Source organism: Ciconia boyciana, chromosome 1 (assembly GCF_034638445.1).
Source record: "Ciconia boyciana chromosome 1, ASM3463844v1, whole genome shotgun sequence".
NCBI classification, from domain to species: domain Eukaryota; kingdom Metazoa; phylum Chordata; class Aves; order Ciconiiformes; family Ciconiidae; genus Ciconia; species Ciconia boyciana.
Genome location: NC_132934.1, coordinates 155,705,796 through 155,732,440, shown reverse-complemented (window position 1 = coordinate 155,732,440; position 26,645 = coordinate 155,705,796). Strand labels below are relative to the sequence as shown.

Sequence of the window (26,645 nt, the reverse complement as noted above, 5' to 3'; positions counted from 1 at the left end):
ACCCCTCCCTTCCTCCCGGGCTTAACTTCACCTCTGAATTCTCTACCTCCTCCCCCCGAGCAGCGCAGGGGAACAGGGAATGGGGGCTGCGGTCAGTTCATCACACGTTGTCTCTGCCGCTCCTTCTTCCTCAGGGGGAGGACTCCTCACGCTCTTCCCCTGCTCCAGCATGGGGTCCCTCCCACAGGAGACAGTCCTCCATGAACTTCTCCAACATGAATCCTTCCCACGTGCTGCAGTTCTTCACGAACTGCTCCAGTGTGGGTCCTTTCCACAGGGTGCAGTCCTTCAGGAACAGACTGCTCCAGCGTGGGTCCTCCACGGGGTCACAAGTCCTGCCAGCAAAGCTGCTCCAGTGTGGACCCCTCTCTCCATGGGTCCACAGGTCCTGCCAGGAGCCTGCTCCAGCATGGGCTTCCCACAGGGTCACAGCCTTCTTTGGGCACATCCACCTGCTCCGGTGTGGTGTCCTCCACGGGCTGCAGGTGGGTATCTGCTCCACCATGGACCTCCATGGGCTGCAGGGGGACAGCCTGCCTCACCATGGTCTTCACCACAGGCTGCAGGGGAATCTCTGCTCTGGTGCCCGGAGCACCTCCTCCCCCTCCTTCTTCACCGACCTTGGTGTCTGCGGAGTTGTTTCTCTCACATAGTCTCACTCCTCTCCCCAGCTGCAGTTGCCCAGGTTTTTTTCCCCTTCTTAACTATGTTATCCCAGAGGCACTACTGCCATCGCTGACTGGCTTGGCCTTGGCCAGTGGCAGGTCTGTCTTGGAGCCAGCTGGCATTGGCTCCATCGGACATAGGGGAAGCTTCTAGCAGCTGCTCACAGAAGCCACCCCTGTAGCCCCCCCACTACCAAAACCTTGCCATGCAGACCCAATACACCTGTGAATTACAAGATGGAGGTGCTGAGATACAAGGGGTAGGATGCAGCTGATTTTACTACACCCTTAGTGATCTGAATATGAAGCCAAGATTGCTTTTTCAGCGGGGTTTTCTTTTTTCTTTTTTTTTGTTCCCAAGTCTTTCACTGCGGGTGATTTGCATGTTAAGATTTAATGAGTAGCTACTAAGCATGCCAAAATGTCTAATGAAAAGCAGAAAACACATGTACATAGGTAGACACATGTAATTCAAGTACTTATGTATATATATTATAATTCACATGTCAGACTGTCTTTAGAAAACTACTACGTATACAATGTATTTTTAGGTTTGCAAAACCATTTAAGAATACAGTTCAGTACTTACGTTACACATTGATTTGTGCCCTGTTGTTTATTAAAAGGACATATGTGTATTTCCGTATTGCATATGTTCTCATTTTCATTGATTAAATGGCTTCCAACCTCTTTTCAGACTTCAGAAAATAAATAATACACTTTATAGCAAGAAGATAGTAAAAATGTAGTAAAATAATAGTAAAAATAAATGTGTTTGAGACTAGTTAGTTCTGTTGGGATATAGATTTCTCCTGTTGAGAAATCTGCTATATCTGCTCTTTTACAGAGTATGAAAGCTCAGCATATTTTCATAATAGATTAAGTCATTGGTTTATATATGTATGGCCTGAAGTGTACCCTCAGTAATTTCTGGAAGGTTAAATTTACAGAGAAAATTTTTCTGCAAAAATATACTGAACGAAAGTTTTGTTAGCAAGCAAGGCATCAGTGACATTTTGCATGTACTGCAGTTTTATTTTTCTCATCCCATCTTGTCCTGTGCTGTTCCGTAGTTCTGCTGCCCTCACTGATCCCTCTGGATCCTCATGTGATACTGCAGGCAGGCACGTGCTCACTCTACCATGTTCAGACTTCAGTAGGGCGAGAAAGCTCTTATTCAGAAGTAAGGTGATTGCAGTGATGTAATCTTGAGCTGGAGCTACTATTTCTTATGTTTCAGGATGGCTTGCAAGTTCGGGCTTTGTACTGCATTAATGTAGTTACACAACGTCTGTAAGTCTCTTCTAGTGTGAAGCCTAAACACTCGTTTTATTGAAAAGGACTTGAAAGGACTGGGGAAGAACTTTTCTTTGGTTATATATGTGTAACATGTATATGTTTGCAACACTAACCCTGGATGACTTGAAATATCTTTTTTGTCATGAAGTTAGGTATTTTTCTTTTTGAAACAGACTTGTGCATGTGGAGTTTGTAATAGAAAGTGGCTAATGGAAAAAATGTCTTTCCTTTTGAAGTGTTCTAAGAGCTCAGATTGCTGTTTTGTGAGATGATCCTTTTTGCTGGCTCTCTTGTTGAACTGTGTCTCCCTTTATGTCCCAGATGACAATGGCAGTGATTCTTACTATTCCAGGAGTTTTCAGGGAGAAGCCAGGGACCAGTTGTGCTAGTCACTGTACAAGTGCTATGGGTACATGTGGAGGAAGACAAATGAAGTAACATCGCACTCTTCCTCACTAAACTTAACAAAATACAGAGCAAATATCTTCCCTTTGTAGTGTTAATGAATAACACAATTCGGATATACCTTATTATCATTATAGATAATTTGCTGTCCTTATTTAGGAGATAAATATGGCTTTCATATGGATTCTGTTTGTAAGAAACAAGTAAATAATTTAAATTCATTTATAAGAGGGATTATTAGGTATCAGGGAAAGTATTTCATGTGGTAGCTAAGCCATCGGGGTGTTTTTAAAATTTCCTTTCTTATGATGATAATTTTGAAACATCTTTTAGCCTTAGTATGAATTCATGTGCATATCATATTTATATTTATAATACCATTTTTATTAATTAATTATAGACAAATACAAGCATTGTAACTAAAAAGTAGTATGGCAGAATGGGAATAACCTTAGTCAAGGCATGATTTGGATAGTCTGTTATAAATTAAAATATATTTATGAGGAAATAGTTATTTTTTAGCCAAAAATATTAATGTTCTCTGAGAAAGTCATTAATATAAATTCTGGACTCCATCCCTTACGGTTTCACCCTCTTGTAACACATATTTGTGGCAGGTTCTTTTAAAAAGTCTCACTTGAAAAACTCGCTACAGTGATAAATCTGTATGTTGTACTAGAAGCCTGTAAAAAAATTTATTTGATTTTAGTTTTATATTCTTTCAAATTCTTGAGAGGATTTCTTTCCTTCCAGGAATGTATGCGAACAGAAAAATAGCCTTTTCTTGTCTTGTAGCTTGTCTAATAAGCAATGATCCTTTAATGACTGGTCATAGAAGTTTCAAAAAACCTGTTCTAAACCATTGTTGTTTAGCAGTTTACTAGCACTGCTGCTGCAATACCTGCAGCCAAATCCCATGCAATATATAATTAATATTATATTCCATGAGTCAAAAGGACTGATAGTTTTTCCTGTTTATAAAATACCTACAAAATTCTTAGTAATTCAGGTATGCTTTTCATTTGGAGAAGCAGCTTACCTTAATAAAATGAAATTGGATTAGTTATACAAATTACACATTTAGTTTTTGAACTATTTTATATTATAGACCTTACATACATACATTTTGCATATCGCCTTATGAAAAGATTTGAGTAGTGATAATCTTATGAAGAAATTGTTACATTGTTTTAGAGTGACATCCAGACTCAGCTGAAGGACCTGAGCTCTATACATATACAGTTTTATGTTTGCAAATACACAAAATACAAAAAATGAAAATAGATACAAAATACACAAAATGAAAAAAAAAATGGCTATTTGTAAGACCATAACAATAATAGAGATGGCACTAATTTACCTGGGAAAAAAAAGAAAAATCTACTGAAGTTTAAAATTTGTAGTGAGAAAATTTAATTTTCATCTGTACAGGAGGAAACTTGTAATGAATAAAGCTGCTGCAAGTTTCTTGTTACAAATCTCAAGCTGTAAATTAATACATAACGTAAGTGGATTACAAAAAGCTTATTGCTCCAACTTCCACAGTAAATTATATGAGAAATTATTGGAGCAAAGATACATTATCCTGAGTGAGCTAAACATGTGAAAGACATCACACCCACACCTTGTAATCGAAACCTGGCTTGTAGAAACACCTTGATAATGGCAAAACCAGTTTTATTTAGGATGGGATTCTTCTCAACTAAATTTAGCCAACTACAACTTAAGTACAAAGTCAAAGCTTTGTCTTGTCTAATGTGAAGAATCATCTCTAGAGTGCAATTCAGACAAATCTAGGAGGTGCATTTAAAATAGGTGGGATGAATAATTACTTAGAGGTCTGACCCTCCCCTGATTATAGAGGTCATGGGCATCTAGCATATGTTAGAGGTTTAACTTGAGCATTTTCAAATTCTACAGAAGGAATCCAGACCAAAGTGCAGGGCAAAGGGGCCAAACGATGGGTCAACTGCCCGCTGAATCTGCTGGGTCTCCCCAGTCATCAGGAAGGGGGCATGGAGTTGATGCCTTACCCTTAGACGGCGTAAAGCTGCACAGAGTGAATCCTACAGAAGGATTAGAGTTAAATACTTACAACAATATCAAAGCAAAACATAGCAGTAGGTATTTGCATTGTTTCCAAACAGGGAATAACTAAGAGTTTTAAGTGCCAGTATGTATTATCTGATGTTAAAAAAAAAATCTGTACCTGTCTTTACATATATTTGTAAAGAAAAGCAGTCTCACGGTTAAATTTATCATCTAAAATTTGCTAGAACAGTATTAGTCCAACTGTTGAAAAAGAGCATGGGTGAATGATAAATGAATTGTCCTATTAGTGCCAGAGTGTGTAGATCCAGAGTAGAACATCTTTCTTGTATAGGAGTACAGGATATTACTAGTGAGTTTGAGGGTTATGTACAGGATATGGCTACTAAGTACAGAAGAAGGCAACTGAGGCTACTACCTGAAGGTCAGTCTCTCTGTTTGTAAGATGAGGCTCTGCTTTGCAGGAACAGATTGTTACCAATGAGTGCAACAGACTATTAACTGAAATACTACCAGCTGCAAACATTAAAAAATAATGGTAGTAGCATTAAAAATTAGGCATATTTTTAAGGAGGCTATTCTGAGTTTCTAGGACTGTTGTCATTTTCCTCCCTGTAACTATTAGGGTTAAAAGCAAGTTTTTCTTTTTAATGCACATTGAGATTCAACATTATACCAAAAATTGATATTATTGAGGTATTAAGGTCAGAGTTGCTCACCTTAATAATTATACCTTAATAAAATGATGGAATATAATAACCTCTTCGACACACATGCAAATCTGCATCAGTGACACACAAAAATCTCTTCAAAATCAGATTATGAGGGCAGAAAAACAAGCCTCAAGAAATTAGAATATGCCAGGGTTGCCTATGTAAATTTAACAAGGCCTTTTGGACATTCTTAATACGGTTATTGATGGCAGTTTGAACTCCCTTGTCTCATTCACGTGCAGCATGGTGAGTGCTGGTATATGTGCGGCTGCTGCCTGTGCACACGAGAGTGGGGCACACATCCTCACTTGGGTACCGCACGGCCCACGCTGGCACTGATACCAGCTGCGGAAGGGCGACTTGTATTTCTCAGGCCAGCCCCCTAATTTGAATTTAGCACAGCAATCACTTTGTGAACAGCTAGTAATCTGGCATTGGTAGTGCTGTCCCAGCTGGACATCTTCCAGGCTGCTGTGATCAGGAAAGCACACACTTGCCCTCCCCGTGGTGGGAATAGGCTGCAGCTCTGACGTTTGCCTTGGGTGCTTTGGCACAATTCCCAGGCACAAGCTGTTTCTTTGTTGTTTATCACAGAAATGTCACCTTTCAAACCAGCTATCAGAGGCATGCAGGTCAGAGCTGACTCCTCAGTAGCTCAAACACTACCTCTCCCAAAATTTCATCCTTGGGGGATGCTGCCTATGTCTAAACTGTTAAATTGCTAAATAAAAGAGGGCTAGAGATTAAGCCAGGCAACAGTCTGGCTCACATTCATATTGTTTAGAGCCAGTTTCCTTTATAGGAGATTAGTCTTGTTTGTAGAGAGCTGGTTGGAGTGGTCCAAAGTAGAGTCAGGGACAGAGCTAACAGTTAAGCAGTGTGGATTATAAGGGATACTTAAGCTTACTCCATTGCACTCTTACTTAGCAAGACACATTTAGCTTTGGCTTTGCGGTTTAACAGTTTCATGATGTCAAAAAAAAAGATAAGAGAATTGTTGAACTGCTGACTGTACCTCTCCAAGAGTAACTCCTGTACTAGCAAGGATTTCCCATTAATAAATTGGAAATATCCCAAATAAATAAAAATTGTTTAGTGAGCTCAGATGCCTAGCTCATGTTTCTTAGCATGTTATATACATCCTGTGTCATTTTCAAAATCTGTGTGTGAAATTGCCATTCTGTAAGTATATTCTCCCTTAATACACATTTGTTTGGCTTGTTTCATATCCGTCTGTCTGGTTAGTTCATCCAAACACAGCATTTCTTTCAGATCATAGAAGGGACTCTATGCTTCTTGCTGAAGTCTAAGAGAATGCACTTTCTTACTATCTGATCTAATTTGCTCATCGTTACCAAAACACATTAGTCATTTGACTCAACTATGAACCGTAGTTTCATTTTCTTTTCTTTAAGTGCATGTGGACCCCAAAATAGAAAAAACCCCACACAGATCATTAGAATATACTTCAGTGAAAAGGGGATACCTGAACTCATTGTAGGAAATGATATTTAATCTCATTCAAGTTTGGCCATTGCCATAGCAGTTCCTTTGAATGCAGTTTCTGGACTTCTGCACATTCCGCAAATGTTTTCAATGAGAAGAGCCTAAAGAAGGGGGTGCTTGTTCAGTATTTCAAAAAGAATATAGTATAGTCACTCAGGGAATACATATTTTCCCTGTCAAGCAGTTGGAATCTTTCATTTATGGTCAGAAAATCCTCTAGAGAATGTTTTATCCAGACGTATCTCACCCTCTTTTCTTTAGTCTTTTTGTTCATCTTTGGCATGTGTGATTGTACTCAGGTAGAAGAGCAGCATTTCCCTTCAGATGAAATTACACTCATTTTCCTCAAGCAGAGAGACCACTTTGGGATTTCTGCCTGTGATATCTTTCTTTCACTCTCAGTATATTCAGCAGGTTTCTATAAATGATTCAAATGCTAATTGTGGGTACAGAACACTAGGGCAAGAAAAGCTAGATTCACACAATACCGAATGATAAGAAAATAGATTTAAAAGTTTGGGCTTCATCTACAGACTAGAGGCAACCTCAATTTACAAAATTACTAGTCTCAGTGTTTACATGTATGTTTTTAAAGCTGAGATGTGCACAGACTACACTATATAATTATTTGATTATTGCAGGATCTCAGTGATTAATATAAATTTCATTTTCCTTGAAATACCAGCTATAGTAACTCTTTCATATACGCACGTGTAAATATATATACATATATATAAAAACACAAGAGGCATATATGAAAAAGAAGTCTAATAAGACTGTTCAGGCACAAACTTGGAGAAATGCCAGAATTATGATCCCTTCTGTAGTATTAATATATAACTTGTAGGAACATAACTTATAAGCATCTTTAATCACAAGATCACATAATATTTTCCCCGATTTATTTTAATTTTTTCTCTGTCTAATTTCCTGGTGGATTGAAAAATAGAAATGTAGGTTATCAGTCTTGAAGTAAAGACTGCTGAAGTCTTTACTTCAGCTGCAGAAAAACTTTTAAGTAACCTTTGTCACTTGCTTAGATAGCTGGAAACAGCATTAGGTTGTCCTTCTTTACTTGAACTATTCCAGAGATTTAAAAGGCATACTCTTAGGCCGTATAGGTTAAACATGCTGACAGCAGAAAGGTAGTGGTGACACCTGGGGAACCTGGGTTCCATTCCAAGCTCTCTGTATGAACAGGTACAGTCTTTATGGTTCCTTCCCCGCATACGTAACCTTATTTGTCCCATTGCCTCCAGTCTGTTCCATTCTTGTCTTTATTCTGTTGCCTTATTGCCCCACTCATTTGCCTGGCTTCATGTCCTTTCCATACGCGCCTTATCCCAATCCTAATTTCCTTGCACAGACAGTTTCTGCCCCTCCTCCTCTTCCTGGTTCTCATCCAAGCTTTCTCTTTTCTCTACTTTGGCTTCGTGCCAACCTTCCTGCCCTTTTGTTATACTTATCCCTTTATCCCACTTGCTCACAGTCCCAGTCTCCCTTGTTCCATCTCAGTGTTTTTTCCTCACCATGTCACTTTCTTCTTTCATTTTGTTTTTCTGCTTAGTCTGTCTCTACCTACATCCTGGCTCCTTGCCATGTCTCTCTTCTTCCCTTTCACTTCATTTATTTCATGCTGTTAGTTCCAAAGTCCAGCATTTTATCCATGCTCTGTTCTATTTTTTCCCCTCCACTCTTTCTATCCTGCTGCTAGTCTCATTCCCACAACCTACTTTTTCTAATCTGTTCCACTTTGCTAACCACAGGTGGTTATGGTCCCCTTTTTCTGCACTCAAGTAGAAAAAATATCTTCCTCATCTATATTGTATTAAGAAGGGAGATCTGTAATGAATTTCAGACACCATTTCCTGTGTCTAGAGCAGTACTGTGGATGAGATTTGCAATTGCAGAGAAAACACTATTTAGCTTCTGATTGATATTGCTCTTATTTAGGGGTTTACATATGAGATTTTGGCTTTAAGGGAGACTCAGTCTTCTAAGGCGTACTATTATGTAATGGAGAACAAATATATTATCTTCAAAACTCAATTCACAGTAACTCTAATAGTTAAACAATTACCTTACTCCCAAATGTTGGGAGTCTCTGTCTTGGGATTTGCTTTTGTTTGTTTCACTCCCCAGTAGCTTAAGTGAATACAGCTCCCTAACCTGCACTTTTCTTCTCAAGGTCCTTGATGCTTAGTGAAGTGCTGATTATCACCCCATTCCACTAGTTAAATACATTTCTCCAGTGTTATTCTAAGCAGTTTCTTACTTTATAGCTTATCTGATCTTATTTATTCCATCTGCTGAATATATGGCTAGCATGAAATTACAGCACTTCTATCACAGAAGCTTAGTAATGTTAATAATAATAATAGTAACAATAAAAATTGAAACTACTTCCCTGATTTATATTTTCTTATTGAAATCTTTTAAACATCCAAGTGGATGTTTAAACAGAACCACTGATACTGGTTAGACTAATGTTTAGGTCTACAGTGGACCATACTAGCAAAGGTGGGCTCTTCAATTTATCCATTATAATCTAAAAACTGTCTTGTAAGCATCTGGTGGCTATGATTTTTTCAAGGTTTGAAATTTGGCTAAGTTTTGACAATTTTTCAGACAACAATAGGAATGTTCTCAGCCCACAGAATTCATCTTCTGCCTAATACAAAGTCTTCAAATCCTACACACATTGGAGCTCACAAGGGTCAATCAATATATTTTCCCACAACCTGCTCCCAGAAATGCTTCATTTTTTGTTGATTTATTTTTCTGCCTAATTTAAAAAAACAAAACAAAACATAAGCACTCACAGGCAGCAATCCTAGAAAACTGCCTAACAAAAATCACACAGTGAGATAAGCATGCACTTTTCCAACCCAGTGAAGTAAAGTTTAGCCTTATGAGCAATTGAAAACTGGTTCTTATGAGTGCAGATGTAGGCCATCTTACTCAGTGGTGAAGACTGCAGATAATAGTGGTGTAACCAGTGGTATTTTATGTTCTGCCTAGGGTTTTGTTGTGTTTAGTGAATAAGCACTTTAGATATTAAAATAATACTTGGGGATTTCACTGGGTTTCACACACTATTGTGAGATTGATGGTCCAAAATAATACTGATTTTGATCTAAGGTTGTTGATCTACTAGTTTCCTATTATATGGCTCGGTCTCACTGTGGATGAAAGCGTGCTGGAGACCATATCCAGAGAAAATGGAGTGGAAACCTGAGAAGTCACAGCAGGTGGAAGGAATTTGCAGGAAGAGAGTGGGAAGGCCTTAGTCAAAGAGTACTGATGAATGGATGTCAAGAAGGAAAAGAAAAATAGCATTGTCCCAAAAAAGGGATAAGAGCACCAATAAAAGGGTGGAAGAAAACAAGTTGGGGAGATACATGTAAGGAGCTGGGAGTCTCAGATACAGGAAACAGAGAAAAAAGGGCCTGAGGAATAAGAAATGATAGGAGTGTGTGAACAAAAGATGGATGGTGAACTAGGTCACTCAGGATGGTAGGAAATGTGCAACTTTGAAACAGAAAGAGAGGAGTGGAGAGAAATGTTGGTTTTGACAGGGAAGAAAAGTGAAGGACTGAAGGAATTTACTGTTGGGGGTGCATGCAAATTGGATGGTGCATATTCATTGCTGTGCAAAGTAGCACATCAGGATATTTGCATAAAATCTCCAGCTTTCTGAATTTACAACTTAAGCAGGTATCTCTCCAATAGTAAAGAAAAGGGAATAAATTATCTGATGTAGCAGCACTGGGACTCAGATAATAACCCAAGAGTTCAAAGCTCAGCCAGAGCCCTTGCTGGCACAGATCTAGTATCCTGTGCATTGCTTCAGAGGAAAATATCTGACCATACGTGAGAGGAAGACACTTTTCAGGACCACTGATTCTGCTCCCCAGCTAATTCACTAGCAGTAAAACTAACATGGCTTGAGAGCAGTTTGGAGCTGCCTTTGCAGCCTCAAGTGCATAGGGAGATTCTTGAGGAATCTCTATCACTCCTTCATGCCCCGTATTTCCTACCCTGTCACTGCAGTCACTTGTCTGCGGCAACAGGCCTCACGGTCTGTCAGCTGGCCAATGCTGGTGCTCTTAAGCCTATGGTTTATGAAACAGCATTGGGCTTTCTTAGCTGACATTTAATGTGTGGTAAAACTTACCCCTTTTTTGGCAGGGGGAAATTGTATTTGAAGGTTTTATAATGTGCCTATTGCAGTAAATTTATTTATGCTTTTTTTCCCTTATAGCTTTTTATTTTCAGTGTTGCACTTCATGTTTCATTAGGTTTAAAGAACTGTTCAACTCCAATGCTCCCATGTCCAGTCAATGTTTTCTCTGTTCATCTGTGCATGTTTTTCTAGCTGCTTAGAACATAAGTGTTGCTCCCATTGATGTGAATCGCACTTCATTGCCTTGTAGTATTTCCTTTGAGGACTAAAGCTCAGGTTCACTGTAGGCAGGCTGCTTTTTTTTCCACTTGCTGTTTTGGAAAAAAACCCATAGCTCATTTGGTGTAACTGTGGTGGTCTGCCTGCACATCTGATCATGCATTCTGTCTTACTTATCAAGCTCAGCGTTTTTACATGCACAAAAAACCTTTTTGTTTAATCTTGCCTATGTAAAGGTGTAATTAATATAATCTTTCTTTATATATTTTCATTAAGAATTTCCCCTGTCCATAAATATTCAAACTGTTAATAGTTTGCTAACAAATTGATTCTGACGGAGAAAAAATGGTCTTTTTTGGAAAAGCCATAGGCGACCTTTTCCACATTACACAGAATCACAGAATGTTTGAGGTTGGAGGTCATCTAGTCCAGCTCCCCTGGTCAAGCAGGGCCACCTAGAGCAGGCTGCCCAGGACCACGTCTAGACAGCTTTTGAACGTCTCCAAGGATGGAGACTCCAAAACCTCACTGGGCAACCTGTGCCAGTGCTTGGTCACCCTCACAGTATGAAAGTGTTTCCTGATCAGATGGAACACCCTGTCTCTCAGTTTGTGCCCATTGCCTCTGGTCCTGTCACTGGGCACCACTGAGAAGAGCCTGGCTCTGTCCTCTTTGCACCCTCCCTGCAGGTATTTACACTCAAGGATGAGATTCCCCTGAGCCTTCTCTTCTCCAGGTTGAAGAGTCCCAGCTCTCTCAGCCTTTCCTCATATGTGAGGTGCTCCAGTCTCTTAATCATCTTAGCGGCCTTTTGCTGGACTCTCTCCAGTGTATCCATGTCTCTTTTGTACTGAGGAGTCCAGAACTGGACACAGTATACCAGGTGTGGCCTCACCAGCAGTGAGTAGAGGGGAAGGATCTCCTCTCTTGACCTGCTGGCAACAGTCCTCCTAATACATCTCAGGATACCATTAACCTTCTTTGTGGCCAAAGCACATTACTGGCTCATGTTCAACTTGGTGTCTACCAGAACCCCCAGGTCCTTTTCTGCAAAGCTCCTTTCCAGCTGGGCAGCCCCCAGCATGTACTGGTGCCTGGGGTTGTTCCTCCCCAGATGCAGCACTTTGCACTTCTTGTTGAACTTAATGAGGTTCCTGTCAGCCCATTTCTCCAGCCTGCAAATGTCCCCCTCGATGCAGGACAACCCTCTGGTGTATCAGCCACTCCTCCCAGTTCGGTGTCATCTGCAAACTTACTGAGGGTGCACTCTGCCCCATCATCCAGATCATTAATGAAGATGTTGAACAGGATTTGACCCAGTACTGATCCCTGGGGTACACTGCTATTTACTGGCCTCCACTTAGACTTCTCGCCACTGATGACCACCCTCTGGGCCCAGCCATTGAGCCAGTTTTCAATCCACCTGAATGGTGGAAAGGCAGCGCCTTACCTGTTTTTCTGTTTGTCAAGCATCACATCAAAACAGGCTGTGAATGGAGGTTTACAGTGCAGTTTTGCAGATGTTTTGAAGACTTCCTTACTAGTATAACGTGCAGCCTAGGAAAAGCACAGAAAAAGGTATTTGAAAATGTATCACAGACTGCTATGAGGTGGGAACTGGAGTTTGAATGCTGAATGAGTGGGAATAGGTAAAGCATGAAGGGTCTATGAAGGCCTTTGAAAATGAGGGCAAGCAGCTTCCGGCTTGGTGAAAAAGCTTCTGTTTTTTTGATTTGTATGAATTGGCAAAGACAACACTGGAAAATAAGAATCAAAATATATATTGTCATTTTATTCTTAGGGTCTACGATATTTCATTAGATATTGCAGTTTCTCTTAACGCAGTTGTATCTACTTCATTTGTAACTCTGCAATTGAAATACATTTGGATAGTGATAAATTGCTGTAATTACAAATATTTCTATTGTTAGGCACAGTTCTGAAGATCTGGCAATCAGATGTTAAAATACTCCTTCTAAAACATAAGTGAATGAGGTTAAAACTAACACAGACAGTTTTGCATATGCAAAAGCAGGTAATTGAAATTAGCAGTGACCTGGATACCTTAGTCTTGGGGATGTGCATCAAGGATTTCCAGCAGGAGTTAGTTCTTTGGCAGCAGGAAGCATTGACATTGCAGCATGGAAGGGACTTCTTGTGGCATAAATCCAGAACTTTGGTAACCTAAAAAGCTGTGTATTGTTACTAAACTGAAAGTGCTTTTAAAACCCCCCTCCTCTGATAGAACCACTACCACTTTTCAGAATAGCTGTTAACAAGATTATGCAACTGCTACTGATTTAGTCAGCTCAATGACTAAGCATGTTCCATTTTTTCATGATGAAAAAACACAGATATATATGTGTTTAGGGTTCTCAGTTGAAAGCAGGGCTAATTGGATTTGGAAATAAACCTGTTATGGCTTCCTCCCTGCTTCCACAGTTTGCTGAATTTTCTGCTGTTACTGTCAGAATGGAAAGCCAGCATTAGAAAGCTGAGGAGAGCAAGATCTTTTTATTCCTCTAGAAATTTGCAGTAATATTTTTCTGTTTTTCTGTGCTTAGAAGTTTGGGGGATTTTTTGCATTTAACTGATTCCTCCTTATCATGGTCTTTTGTAGTAAGTTGCCTCCTGTGTACTGAATCCATATTGAATTTTATTATTTTTATTGCATTTATTTCCTTCCTTTTTAGCCTTTATTCATTTATTTATTTATTGCTTGTTTTGATGCCAAATTACTATCCTTTCCCTTAGCTGCCTTCCAATTAAGGTCTCATTTATGTGTAGCTCTCTTCTTCTGCTCTGAAGAATCCTTTCTTTTCTGCACAGCTTATTTTCCCCTGTGCTCATCCTGGCCTCCCCTGTTGGTTACATTTACATTATAAATTCTATTGACTTTAGCATATATCCAAAAGTGCAAACAGTTTTCTCATTTAGTTGAGCTCTATATTCATATTCTAAATGTATTTTTTGTTCCTTGTGCAGTTTCTTACTCCTCTCTGATCAACCAGTTTATCAGGGTAGACATTACTACAGCCTTTGATGGAGAAATATCTCTAGAGACTTCGGTGCAGCTATAGAAGAGCTCACTAAAAACAGTTGCTTGCAGCATTCTTTCAGGAATTGAAAAATATGTTTTAGACTTTTTCATTATATAATACTTTACCCTACTCTACCGTACTATAATTGCTACCATTACTAATACGTTAAATGGATTTGGTAAACATAAGATAAATGTGCCAATTTATACTACTGACAGAGAACAGATTTACTTCCATGATGGCTCTGACTCATACCCCTTTGGCAGTGATGGTACACAGTTGTTGAATTAGTTAGGCATAAAGAAATATTGGTGATCTAAGTCATGACAGGTGGTGATGAAGGGTTCGTTTTTTTCCTTACTGATGCAGATTTGTTTACATGTGTAAGGATGGAGCGACACTTCGGGGGTGGAGTTATGCTGAGGGTACACTGAAATCGTACAAGAACTGTATTTTATTCTGCCCTTTGTGATTTATACTAATGTGTGTAGTAGCTGCAGAGGGTGGTATTTTGGAGGTGTTGCCTATGGTTTATCATATGATGTCAGCTAGTGCAGGAAGGAATGAGTAAACTGAATGACAGGTATACTGCTCCTGTCCTACTTCTGCCATTTCAAATACCTCTTTTTTTGCCCACTTTAGACCAACCTTGTGAAGCTGCTTTTGATGCACTGGGCAAATCCCAATCTTCTCAACTGCAATAATGAAAAGCCTTCAGGTAGGTGAAAATCCATGTATATTATGTATGTACCAGTTACTGTGACACTGTTTTCTTTCCTTCTTGCTTTCTTAGTTATACACACAGAGGCACACATATATATGTGTATACATATAGTTTATATAGTGTGTAGAGTTATATAGACATATGCATGTGTGTATATATGTTTTTTCATGTATTGTTGAGAACTGCTAGTCATGATCACACAGGATGTCATATCAAATGATAACATGTTTTTCCATTTGTTGCATTCCCTGTTTATTTTTAGTTATGTTTCTTCTTTGTAATTTCTTCAGTGCCTTGGTGGTAGCTGCATTTACACTTCCTTGGTGACATCTTACTGAGTTCCTTTCTCCTTCTCAACTGATGATAGTACATAGCCTCATGAACTGGAATCTCTATAGCTGTTGACTGAAAACAAATTCACCATCCAGTTTTCAAGTGTAACACCTGTTGTTTCCCACAGAAGAAGGCACCTTCTTAGACCAGATAGCAACAGGGAGCTGAAGCACTGGCTCTAAAGATAACATAAATATAGAATATATTAGGTTGGAAGGGGCTTCAGATCAACATTGGGCCTAACCCAATGATCAAAGCAGGGCTAATGCAGTAATGCTAGATACCAGTGTTGGAGAGAAGAACCATATGGTTGTTCAACCTTCTGTGCCTAGGATAAAATGAAGAAGGAACCCAGTAATGTAGAAAATAGAATCTTTCTGTCAGATTATGAGGAGAAACTTCCTTTACATAATAAACTAAGATATGTGATGCTTCAAATAATGTACCACCTACAAATACTCTCACAGGGAACTTCATAACACTTAGAACTTCATAACCTCAGGAAAGTTATTTGTAGTTAGATACATGCCAGTTTGTATTTTTATAAAAAGCTATGGACCAAACTGAGATCATCTAATAATACAGCTAGCTAACCACATTTAGTATGTATTTAACACAGTTAACTATATTTCTGGTCTGCAAACACAACTGATTTCAGCACTTCTGTATGTGCAAGACATTTAAATCTAGTTTGTAGAAATGTAAAAGGTTTGAAAAGGATTTCAGTACATGTTTTAATTGAAATACAGAGTTGAAAACAGTTGTGTTGCTTTTCCTGAAGTCCTGTGAATTACTAAATAATACTTCAGTTCACTACACAGTGAGAATGGTTTTGAGGTTTTGGAAATGAGAATTTAATTCCATACTGAATTTACTTTGTCTTTGTTTTCTCAGTAATTTCAATTATTATTTTATGATCAATATCTGAGCAATTCTTTTCATTTTATCTAGCCAGATGCTTAATCTTAATCTGATCTAGAGATTTGAACTGAAAGGAGCTTTTCTGCACTGTTTTCTTTGTCTGATATCTTGGTGTTCCAATGTCTTAGATGTGGCAGCTTCTGAGTTTATTGAGGAAATGCTTCTGAAGGCTGAAATTGTTTGGGAGGAAAAAATGAAAGACCCTTTAGCTGTTTCTACTTTATCTCAAGAAGAGCCATATGAAGAGATCATCCATGATCTGCCCAGAATTTCCAATAAACTGTAAGTGTTTCTGTTGTTAAGAGTGATGCACTGAGGCCAGATTATCATTTGAACTGTATTTGTCAATCTGTGAATCCTGTCGGTGTGTCCTTGGAGATATTCAAAATCCATCTGGACATGGCCCTGGGCAACTGGCTCTATGTATCCCTGCTTGAGCAGGGGGGGGTTGGACAAGATGCCCTGTAGAGGTCCCTTTCAACCTCAACCATTTCATGATTCTGTGATTCTGCGCAATTTGATGGGTCAAGTAACTCTTTCAATTTGGAAATCTACTGAATCATCTTTTGTATTTGTATCTCTCATGTCTTTTTGTCAACCTCAATTCTGTAAATATAGACTATGAGTAACAAAATACATTGTTATAATTGCCAGTAAAATTATCTGGCATTGCCTTAGCAGAATTATTAGAGGTTAATACTGTAGACCCAAACATCCTTTTATTAAGGTAGATGGAAATAACGCAGTAAAATTACCATTGCTTATGAGAGAAGTCCTGCAAGTAAAAATAATATGTGCAATCACAAATAAAATTATATAGCTCCAGGCAGTTACAAATTTGTAGTTAGATTTACACTGCTTAGAAAGGAAAGCGAAAAAGGAAGCAAACATTTATACACTTAGGGAAAACACCTTTCCTCCCCCTTTCTGAAGTTCAACTTCACTCCAAGCACCTCTTCTCTTCCCCTTTGTTATTGATGCAAATTACACTTAATCCCTTCAGTGAGGGATTCAGGGTTCAACAGAGCAGGGCTGCAGTTATTTCTATCTGCCTCTCCTTCCTTCTTGCTCTTTTCCTGTGCTTTGGCATGGGTCCTCTACAAGCTGCAGTACTTTTGGGAGACTGCCTACTCCAGTGTAGGTCACCCAAGGGCCACAGTGCCTTCAGGGAAATATCTGCTCTGGTGTGGACCTATCCACAGGCTGCAGTCCTTCCAGGGGTGTAACTGGGCCAGCATGGCTCCTCCATGTGCCACACAGGAAAAGAGCAAGAAGGAAGCGGCGGCAGAGAGAAATAGCTGAAGTCCCTTCAGGGGGTGGTGGTGCCTGCTCTGCTGTGGAGCACCTCCTACTCCTCTGACCTTGGTGGTCCCTCTTTTGTTTCTCAGTCTTTTTGTTCCCTCTTCCTCTCTCCCTGTGGCATTTTCTGTCCTTTCTTAAATATGTTTTCACAGAGGTGCCACCAGCTTGGCCAGTGGGCTCAGCTGTGTCCTATGGTGGGTCCATTGCGGAGCTGGCTGAAACCGGCTGTGTCCAGCATGGGGCAGCATGTGGCCTCTTCCCACAGAGACCCCCCCTGCAGCCCCTCTGCTACCAAAACCTACGCCCAGTACAGTAATTTGCAGGAAATGCACTTTGCTCATTGCATTATATAAATCTTAACAGCGTCTCATTATAAGGATTTACAAATGTGTTTGTGATGTACCATTCTTTAATGCATTGCCACCTTATCTGAGTGTTTCTTACTGTTTTGCTAAAGTATTATCATTTGTGAATAAAATGGTGGAACCTGGCCCATGAAAATGGGTGTCAGTAGAGACCAAAAAGTAGGGAGCTGGTTTTGTACTGGAGACCACATTGTCATATAATCAACATTTGTCTTTCCTTTCTATTACCAGTACAAGTTTATTTGAAGGCTGACCAAGTAAATTAGCTAAAGGACAGAATTTTACTAATGTCATGAGGTTTTTTTGAAGGTTGACCGATGCCTCAAACCTAAGGTCTATGCTGGAAAGTTTTGCCAGTTTTAATTCTAATGATACAATCAGAAGAAATTATGTTACTCCACTGGCAAAAATACCTGCACCAGAATGCATTAATTGACGTAGCTTATAGTTCAGGAAATTAAATTGGCTGTATCTGTTTAAAGGTGACTTTAGGCTCATGATATGGCTGCAGTGATCACCGCTGCACTTCTGGTTTACTACATGTATTTGTAGAACTTTTATTGGTGAAATAGTCCCTAAGCACACAGATAGTGCAGTCATCTAGGTAGTAATAAATACTAAAAAATTAGGAACTTATTCTCAAAGTAATGCTAACTTAATCACATTATATATTTTCTGATACATATTTAAGTAAATATTAATTATAGTAATAGATGTGTTTCAAAATCAGCAGAAGAATGTGAAATAAAATATACATAGATGTGTTTGAGACAACAAAGCAGAAAACAGATTAAATTTTTCTTCTTACAGAGCATTTCCGTTTAACCATTTATGTAGCAACTTGCATTTCAATTATTCTAGTGGTTTCAAACACTCTTCTAGTATTTAATCCATTCTGAAGTTTCTGTTATGTAACTTTAAAAAGTTTTTTAGACTGAAATTTCAGACATTATGCAGTTTACAGATGTTAGCTGGCTTAGAAGTTGTTTGGAGGATCTCAGAATTGCCTGTGGAAGGATGACAGTAACAGAAGTTCTCTCCAAAAAAAGCTATAAGCTCAAAGAGCCCATGAAAATGTCATTGCAGAATCTGCCTTGATATAATGCTTTTTATAACATCTTTCTACAAAGTTATAAGCTGCAGTAGTGATTCAAATATTGATGCCAATAACCTGCCAATTATTTGATTGTCAGCTCCCAGGTTTTTGTATGATTTCTTTTTTCGTAAAAAACAAGGACATGCTAGAGGATGTCAACTTATAGAAAATCATCTCAGTTTATCTAAAAAAAAACCTACACAAAACTTCAAATTAATTCCGTATATGATGGCTTATACACCTAAAAATTAAAATGACTGTTCCTCCATAAAACATGCAAGATTTTTTCCTGTTTAGGTATGCTGGTAGCAACAGTCCTACCTTGTTCAAATAAGATTACCCTAGATAACTCTCCTTCCTGTCTATTATGCAACATTATTTTGGCTTAAGTCTCCCTTTGTGGTTAATTATCTATTAATTATCCATTAATTTTCATAAAACAAGACAGTTCATGCTAATCCACTTGCCTACATTAACAAAAAATCTTCTCTTGCGCTGTCTTATAGTTCAATTTTCAATGGCATTGCTTGACTTAATCTTGTAACTAATAGAAATATATAAGAATGTTAATATAAATATTTTTCTAAAAAGCCACTGTTTTCTGGAAACATTTTATTTCAATTTGTTTTATTTTTCACAGTGTCTTCTTGAACCTGGGTCATAATGAACTGTTGGAGTAATTTTAATATGTTTTTTCTTTCTTGTAACCATTCACATTTGTGCTGTAATATGAATTATATGTCAGCATTTCCATCATGTAAAGTCCTATTAATACCTCACAAATGCACATAATTTATAGGCTATTCTCCTGTACATCAATACATGGAACATGCCTGTTAAGTCATGTTATTATTGTCCTCTTAAGTTCAAAACGCATCTGTAGAAACAGTAGGCACCTTTTTTCCCTCACACTTTGCTGTGATTTACAACCTACTTCTCTTTTGTGACACCTGAAAAGTTTATTTGGTAGCGAGGAGTTTACAGCTGAAGTTTAAGAAGTGTTTCTAATGTGTGTTGTATAGTTAACACAAAAGTGGTAAGATTGAATGGGTAAGGTTCAACTTCACAGCAAAAAAATCCTGGATCTTTACAATTTAAAAGAAACATCACATGAATAATAAAAAGTTATAAATGGGAGTGCTTCGGTTTTTAACATTTGAATTCATTTGGCTTATGCTTTTCTTTAAATCTTTCTTCTCTTTGTCTGTGATTAAATCTTAAAAATAATTCAGACCAAAGAAATTTGAGCAGTTTTGGACAATAACAAAAGACTACTCAAAAAGAAAACTTTATATTTAATTATGTTTTGTTCAGTTCTGAGTCTGGGTAAAATGTGAATTAGTATTAGACATTTCTGCTTGTGGGTGTCACAGCTATTTCATTTCTTCTACCATCTAATCTCTGATATCTCTTAGTCTATGACATCTAATTGCCAAGTTCATGAAAAAAGTTGACTAATGGCTTTTCTGTTCTGCAATCCAAACCAAGAAAAAGGGCAAAACCAGTTGGCTCTTGGATCGTTTGTCCATGTGACAGTTGGTAATCAAATTTATGGTAAATTTATCTTAGATCAATCAAAGCAGTAAAAAAAAAAATATTATTTTCACTAGTGTTCCTTTAGATATTTTACATTAAAATGTCTGAAGCAGGACATCATTAGAAAGGAAATTGTGTATATTTCATTACAAAATGTTGAAACGAATTCTTCCGTTGTTTGCAGACCGAGGGTTTCATCAAAAGAAAGGGTTTGTTCATGTATTTTTTTTCCAATGGGAAACTATTTTGACTTGTTTTTCCAATGAATTCTGCTTAGAAGGTGCTTTGCCTTTGCTTAGGACTGTATCTTTCTAAAACTACATCTGTGTTTCAGTTTTGTTTCCAACAGCAATGGAAATCAGTGTTAGCTATGGGTCCTCCTTAATTTCATTTGAGTTAACTGTGTGTGTAATCCTGGCTTTATTATAATCAGTGATCAAACTCAAGTAACTTAGAGTAAAAATGAGATTTTTTTTTTTTAACTAAGTTTGACATCTGGGCTTTATCCCATAGTGGAATGCACTATTCCCCCATTTCCACATTGAGTCCACATTTCCTTTCAAAGAAATTATGCACACATTTTGGCAAGGAGCTGCTGTGCACTCCATGAGATTGTCTCATTTGTACTGTCAGAGCCCAGACGATTATTTTTTAAGGTATTTGTGTTCTCAGCTCCTGGTGCTGATTCCTCGCTAAGTCCTCTGGATGTAAAACACTGCCAAAATCATCCAAAATTTTGGCATTGTTGTTTTTCAGAAGTGTGATATGGTCTGAAGTGTCAGTAGGAAAACATCTCCATGTGTGTAAGAATAGGTTTAACTTATATGTGAATGAAGAGTGTTGTGTATCATTGCAGTAATTTCAGGAGTCTGCTGTTTGCTTGGGGTTTTTTAGCATATCACAAATTCAAAGCAGTTTTTGGTCATAAAATATATCTTGGATATTGTCTGATTAAAAGTAAGGTAAAAAGTGGTGGAATTTAATTTTATTAACCACAATAGCCATATCTGTATTGAATTATTTTAAAACATATTATTTTTCAAAACAGCATTGCGTAGGTTAATTGTGTATTTTAAATTCAGTTTCCAAATTGGCTATTGATTTGCCAGCCTAGTGCTATCAAAAGCAGACTCATGCATATTCTCTTTGGCTTGCTCAGTTCTGCTTCAGAAAAGATATGCATAAAGGTGAATTTTAAATCAAAGTGGTTTGCTCTGTGTCTTTGGGAACAGACCAACTCGGGTGAACAGTTTATTTCTCAGCAGTTTCTTTTTTGTGCTTGGACTGGGAACTACCGTCTCAGCCCTGAATTGTATCTTAGTTCTGTGTTTGTGCCACCCACATTTGGCAATCTTTTGTTTGTCTGACATCTTCAGGAGGAGTCTAATTGCTTTATTGATTCTCTTTGTAGCAATCCCCTGGCTTTACCGATTTCCAAGCAAGACAGTTTGCTGGAGAAAGACACCATGTTTAAAGATGCAGCTAAAGGCTTATGTAAGCAGCAATCTCAAGACAGTGCAGCTGAAAATGTCACTGTGAGCACTACAACCAAACTTGAACAGGTAATGGCATGCAGTTTCTTGAAATGCTTGTTAGGCTTAGGTCTGGAAATTGTAAACTTAATGAAGCCGAAGACCATAGTAATTTTTTTCCCCTCACCACACAGCAATATCATTTGCGCTGTGGAACCTTGTCTCCTTGATCATTCCCTGCAGTCAGTCTGGCCCTGCAAAGAGTTCCCTCTCTGCAAATTGAACAGCTGCTTCCTGCCAGCTGCTGGTGGCAGCTCAGGGGCTGTGGCACTCAAGGGCTCAGAGCTCTTCAAACTCTGTTCATGGTGCACAACAGGGGAGGGACAACTGTTAGCGCTGCCCAAAGTGTGCTCTTGTCTCCAACTTCGGTTTACAAAGGAAAGAAAAACAACCTGGGAGACTGCAAAAACAAAAAGAATGTCTAAGGAATATTATGTTGCAAAATAAGTGACTGCAATTTAAAGATAGGAATTGCCAGATTTACAGGTGCAGTGTTAACTCCCTTTCTTGTGCTAATGCATTAGGATGCAATCACTGATTATTTGGATACCCTTTACGGTTTTCTCCACAGGATCACAATCTCATTCAATGTATAGGGTGAATGCAAAAGGAGGCAATTATCTGTTGCTTGTAAATCTGGCATGTCCTAACTTCGAGTGTTTAGGACTTAAATGTTGTTTGGGTTGGGAGGGGGTTTTTTTTGGTACAAGGGGTTTTATTTTCTGTTACATGTATTTGGGAATCATATATTCCAGAAGTATTTACCCATTTAAGAAAAAAAATACTTTAGAATTGGGGGGAGGAGGAGAGAATTTCCATTTAAAATAATTTACTGTGAGTTTGAAGCCTAACAAAAGAGCAAGATGCTGATTCCATTTAAACCACGTTCAGTTCAAAAAAATACTGCATAACTGCCTTGGCAGAATCATGCACACTCCACTGCTTTTTGTTTGAACACGTTTCAGAGGAACGTGTTAATCATATGAGATCAATCATTGAGTTCATGTGTCAATCATACGAGTCCATCTCTGAAAGTCCTCAGCTTTGGAATCCCGTAGAGCACTCATTTCCCTATACAGTCAGAAGATACCACAAAATGTTTTGCACTTGGCTTACATCTTGTTTTCATGTCATACAATTTCTGGCCTTGATGACTGTGCAGTGATGTGATGAAAACACAGTCAATCCAAAAGAGAAGCACTGCTGGTCAGAAAAAGTAAATGCTTGCAACCCTATTAGAAGGAAGCCTCCTGTACTTGTAGGAAAAGAGGGGGAAGTGTTTAGTTTACAAAACTCGCTGAGACTGTCACTTGCTTCTAGATGCAACATATATACTTCCTTCTGCTTGATTCTGTTTTGGTGCAGAGCTAGCTAGAATTATTCAAGTTTTCATTATCTCTAGGCTAGACTTTTTCTTTATAGTTTGTGCAGTAAAACATGTGCAGAAACTGATTGGAAGAAGAGCAGCTAATCTGCCAGGTGAGAAAGAGCAACCAGAGGTTTTCATGCTGGTAGTTTTCTCCTCCACCATAATCTAGAGTCACTTCAGGTTACAATTCAAAGACAAGACAGCAGAATTGCAGGTGATTCTCTTTTAGCTCCATTAGCTGAGAAATTTCTGCAGAAAACTCTCTGTGAAATTCTACTTTTCATGAGCTAGAAGGAATGTGTATCTTGTGGTCTTTTAGAAGCAGTAGAAACTACAAACCTTGGCCAATATCTGCAGTTGCTGAATAAGGAGTGATGCTCCCTTGGAAATGAATAAGAAATCAGCACTTACATAGGATAGATTAGAAACTGTGCTATTTCAGCTGTTGTGTTTTTAAATGACTGGTTGCATTAAAAAAAAATCGTAGATTAACAGCACTTTTCAGTTGGCAAGGTCTTAATAAGCTTTGTCTCTTATGGACAAAAGAGGGTAAAACAGTTTAATCACTTCAGGAAATAGTTTAATTTTAGTAAACTGAAGAATTCCCATGTTTTGTCAAATGAAAATATGATGTTTTTTTCTTTTTTTTGTAGTGACATAATTGTGATCCTTTCAATCATAGATATTTCTTGTTTCAGCATGTTCTTGCTAGTGTTTTTTGGTGGTATTTATTAGCAGTCTCAGTTTTGTACAGAACATTAAGATGCAGTAACTTAAACACATTGCTTACTATGAGCAGTGCTTTGTTTCTTCCACTCTCTTCTCCTGTGGCATAAGGAGATACCTATCACAAGCTGGCTTCTGGCCCCAAGAAGCAAGAGGCAGCAAAAACTGCCATAGTTGAAGAAAAGCAATCAAGACCAAAATTTCTGTGTACTTTGAATATTCTTGTTAATGTATTTTTTTTGTTACCCTGTGAGGATGGGGATTGTATTCTATACTACTTTCCATGCATTATGAACTGTAGGTATATGTATATCATATCATTATCTGTGTATATAATATGCAGATCTTAGTTTTCAGAGATGATATTTCCAAGTAACACATTTTTATTTTTTTTATTTCACAGTTTGGGAAGTAAAATTTTTATTTAGTGCTGATACCAAAGGAAAGCTTTGAACAACCCCTTCCCCCTATCCCTGCCTCTTGGGTATATTAATTCTAATGAGTTTCACTATCTTATATTCTTACCAGTTGCATTCCAAACTATATTCAAAGTAATCATGTACTGTTTAATTTTTCAATAGGATATGTGGAGTCATTACTTGTATTTTATGTTCATATATTATTGAAATAGATCAGCATGATATTTCCTATGCTTTGTGTCAGAAATTTCATACATTCTTAGGCAATATGGCATGCAGATTAGGTCTTTATTGGGGAATCAGAGGGAAAAATTTCATCTTATTACATCTGAAACATGCATTTTTAATAGAGAAAGCTCGTAACTTTTTTGGCTTTGAGAAAACTAACAGCTCAAATTTATATGTAGCCTCAGGTTTTTTTAATTGCAAAAATAATGAAAAAGAGCCTTAGCAAAATATTATTTCTCATGAAGTAAGATTTTTATTACATTAAGCATAGGAGATGGGGATCAAATGACTACATTGATAAAGCATGTTGGGTCTCTCTTGGCTTGTATTAGCTTTTGCTTTTTCCTAGGTAAAAGATGTTCTTTGATCATCTGTAATATTAAGGTCTGTGCTGCCAAACAGAGAAAGCAGTATGAATAATTTCCAGAATTTTATCATAGCTGGCAATTTCTCTTCCTCTCAGCTGGGAAGGATATTTTTCTGATAGCAGATTGAAATTACTAGCCTGGAATTGAATCATGTGCTTCATGCTACAAACAAATATTGATTAAATCTTTTCTTTTTCTTAATTGAGTCTTTTTTAAAAAAATATTTTGTCTTTGGCTTATAATTCTTGTTTACATATTGTTGCTGTATGAACTGTATGATAGAGTATCCCCTGATGCCCTTTTGATTGTTCCAGTATCACTTACCACATACACAAGGGACAACCATGTATATCGTAGTATTACACATAAGAGCTAGAATGCATACTTATTTCAGTGACACAAGTATCTAAAAAATTAAAAATCATTAGAGATTATTATCTGAGCAGATTGTGAATGCTGTTAATTTAAATATAATTTAAATTAGTAAATAGGAATCTTCATTGTTAGCATTACAAAACCCTCAAAAACTAATAACTTCCAGAGGCATAGTTATATTGGAACTTATGCTGTATTTATGGCTATTTTTCTTTTATGTCCCATAAAATATGCATCATGCAATCAGTATGATAGCCAGCTACATGCATCGAGGCAAAAAAAATAGAGAAAATTCATCAATATGCTCAGAAAAGTAGATGAGAGAATTTGAAGGAGCACACAAATAAGTTATTATAATAATGTAAATAATGTTTACTACCAGGTCAAATCGGTTGTGACTTTAATGCATTTAGAGTTTCTAATTTCGATGTGATTTATTTGCTCATTGAACTGTGAATGTTGATGCAGAGAGTGTTAGAAAATGCGGAATCACCAAATCCTAAACTTCATAGGAATAAAAAGTTAATGGAAAAAGATTTCATTTCCCTTACTTGGAGTTTAACTGAGCACTTCCCATTTCAAACCATCTATCTATAGAGTCAGCATCTTTGGCTATATCTAGATTATGAGATAAAATCAAGCCAGGGCCTGTTCTCTGGCCTAGGGATATATGGGATGGGTCAGTGCACATCCATAAGACAAAACCCTTTTCTCCCACAAAAGATGGGGCCATGCCCAAACAGCCTATGGGAAATGACCATTGACATGTGGCCTGAATGATGCCCAGGTATTATCTGCATGAGTGCTGGCTGGCACGAGCCAAGAATGTACAAGGAAGCATGCTAACAGTTCAGAAAATAGGGAGAATCCCAGGGCAGTGCTCGAATCCAAACCCGTCTTTTATTTACAAATAAAGACATTTGTCTCTAGCCTAGCGTAGGTTTAATCTTTATAGAGATAGGTTAAGAGCAGCTCATTCTCTGGCACAGATGTTCTGAGTTTTGATAGCACGCAAGGGAGTATAGTGAAGACCTAGGCCTGCTTTGTTCCTGCAAGCCAGGTGAGCACACTAATAAGGGAAGGAGGCCACAGGCTTCTGTCTTTCATCTGCTTTCCCTCTACAAGAAATTTAAAAAAGTTCTTGGAATTCTTTTGTTAATTTTGTTCTACTCCAATGTGCATCATCAAAAACAAATGTCAAAATCTAATTTACTTTTTTTTTTTATCAAGTGGAATTCTTGTTTTCTAGCCAGCGACATCCAACTGCC

At 38.0% G+C, this 26,645-nt stretch overlaps 1 protein-coding gene across 2 annotated transcripts in view; it reads left to right on the top strand.

Annotated features, from left to right (window-relative positions):
* MYO16 (myosin XVI) overlaps positions 1-26,645 on the top strand; it is a 400,031-nt gene that overhangs the window by 186,328 nt on the left and 187,058 nt on the right. For both annotated transcript variants that reach the window (XM_072849888.1, XM_072849887.1), the window contains exons 8-10: positions 14,726-14,801; positions 16,190-16,343; positions 21,772-21,922. In XM_072849888.1, coding sequence (XP_072705989.1) covers positions 14,726-14,801; positions 16,190-16,343; positions 21,772-21,922 — 381 coding nt within the window. The remainder of the gene's footprint in view (positions 1-14,725; positions 14,802-16,189; positions 16,344-21,771; positions 21,923-26,645) is intronic.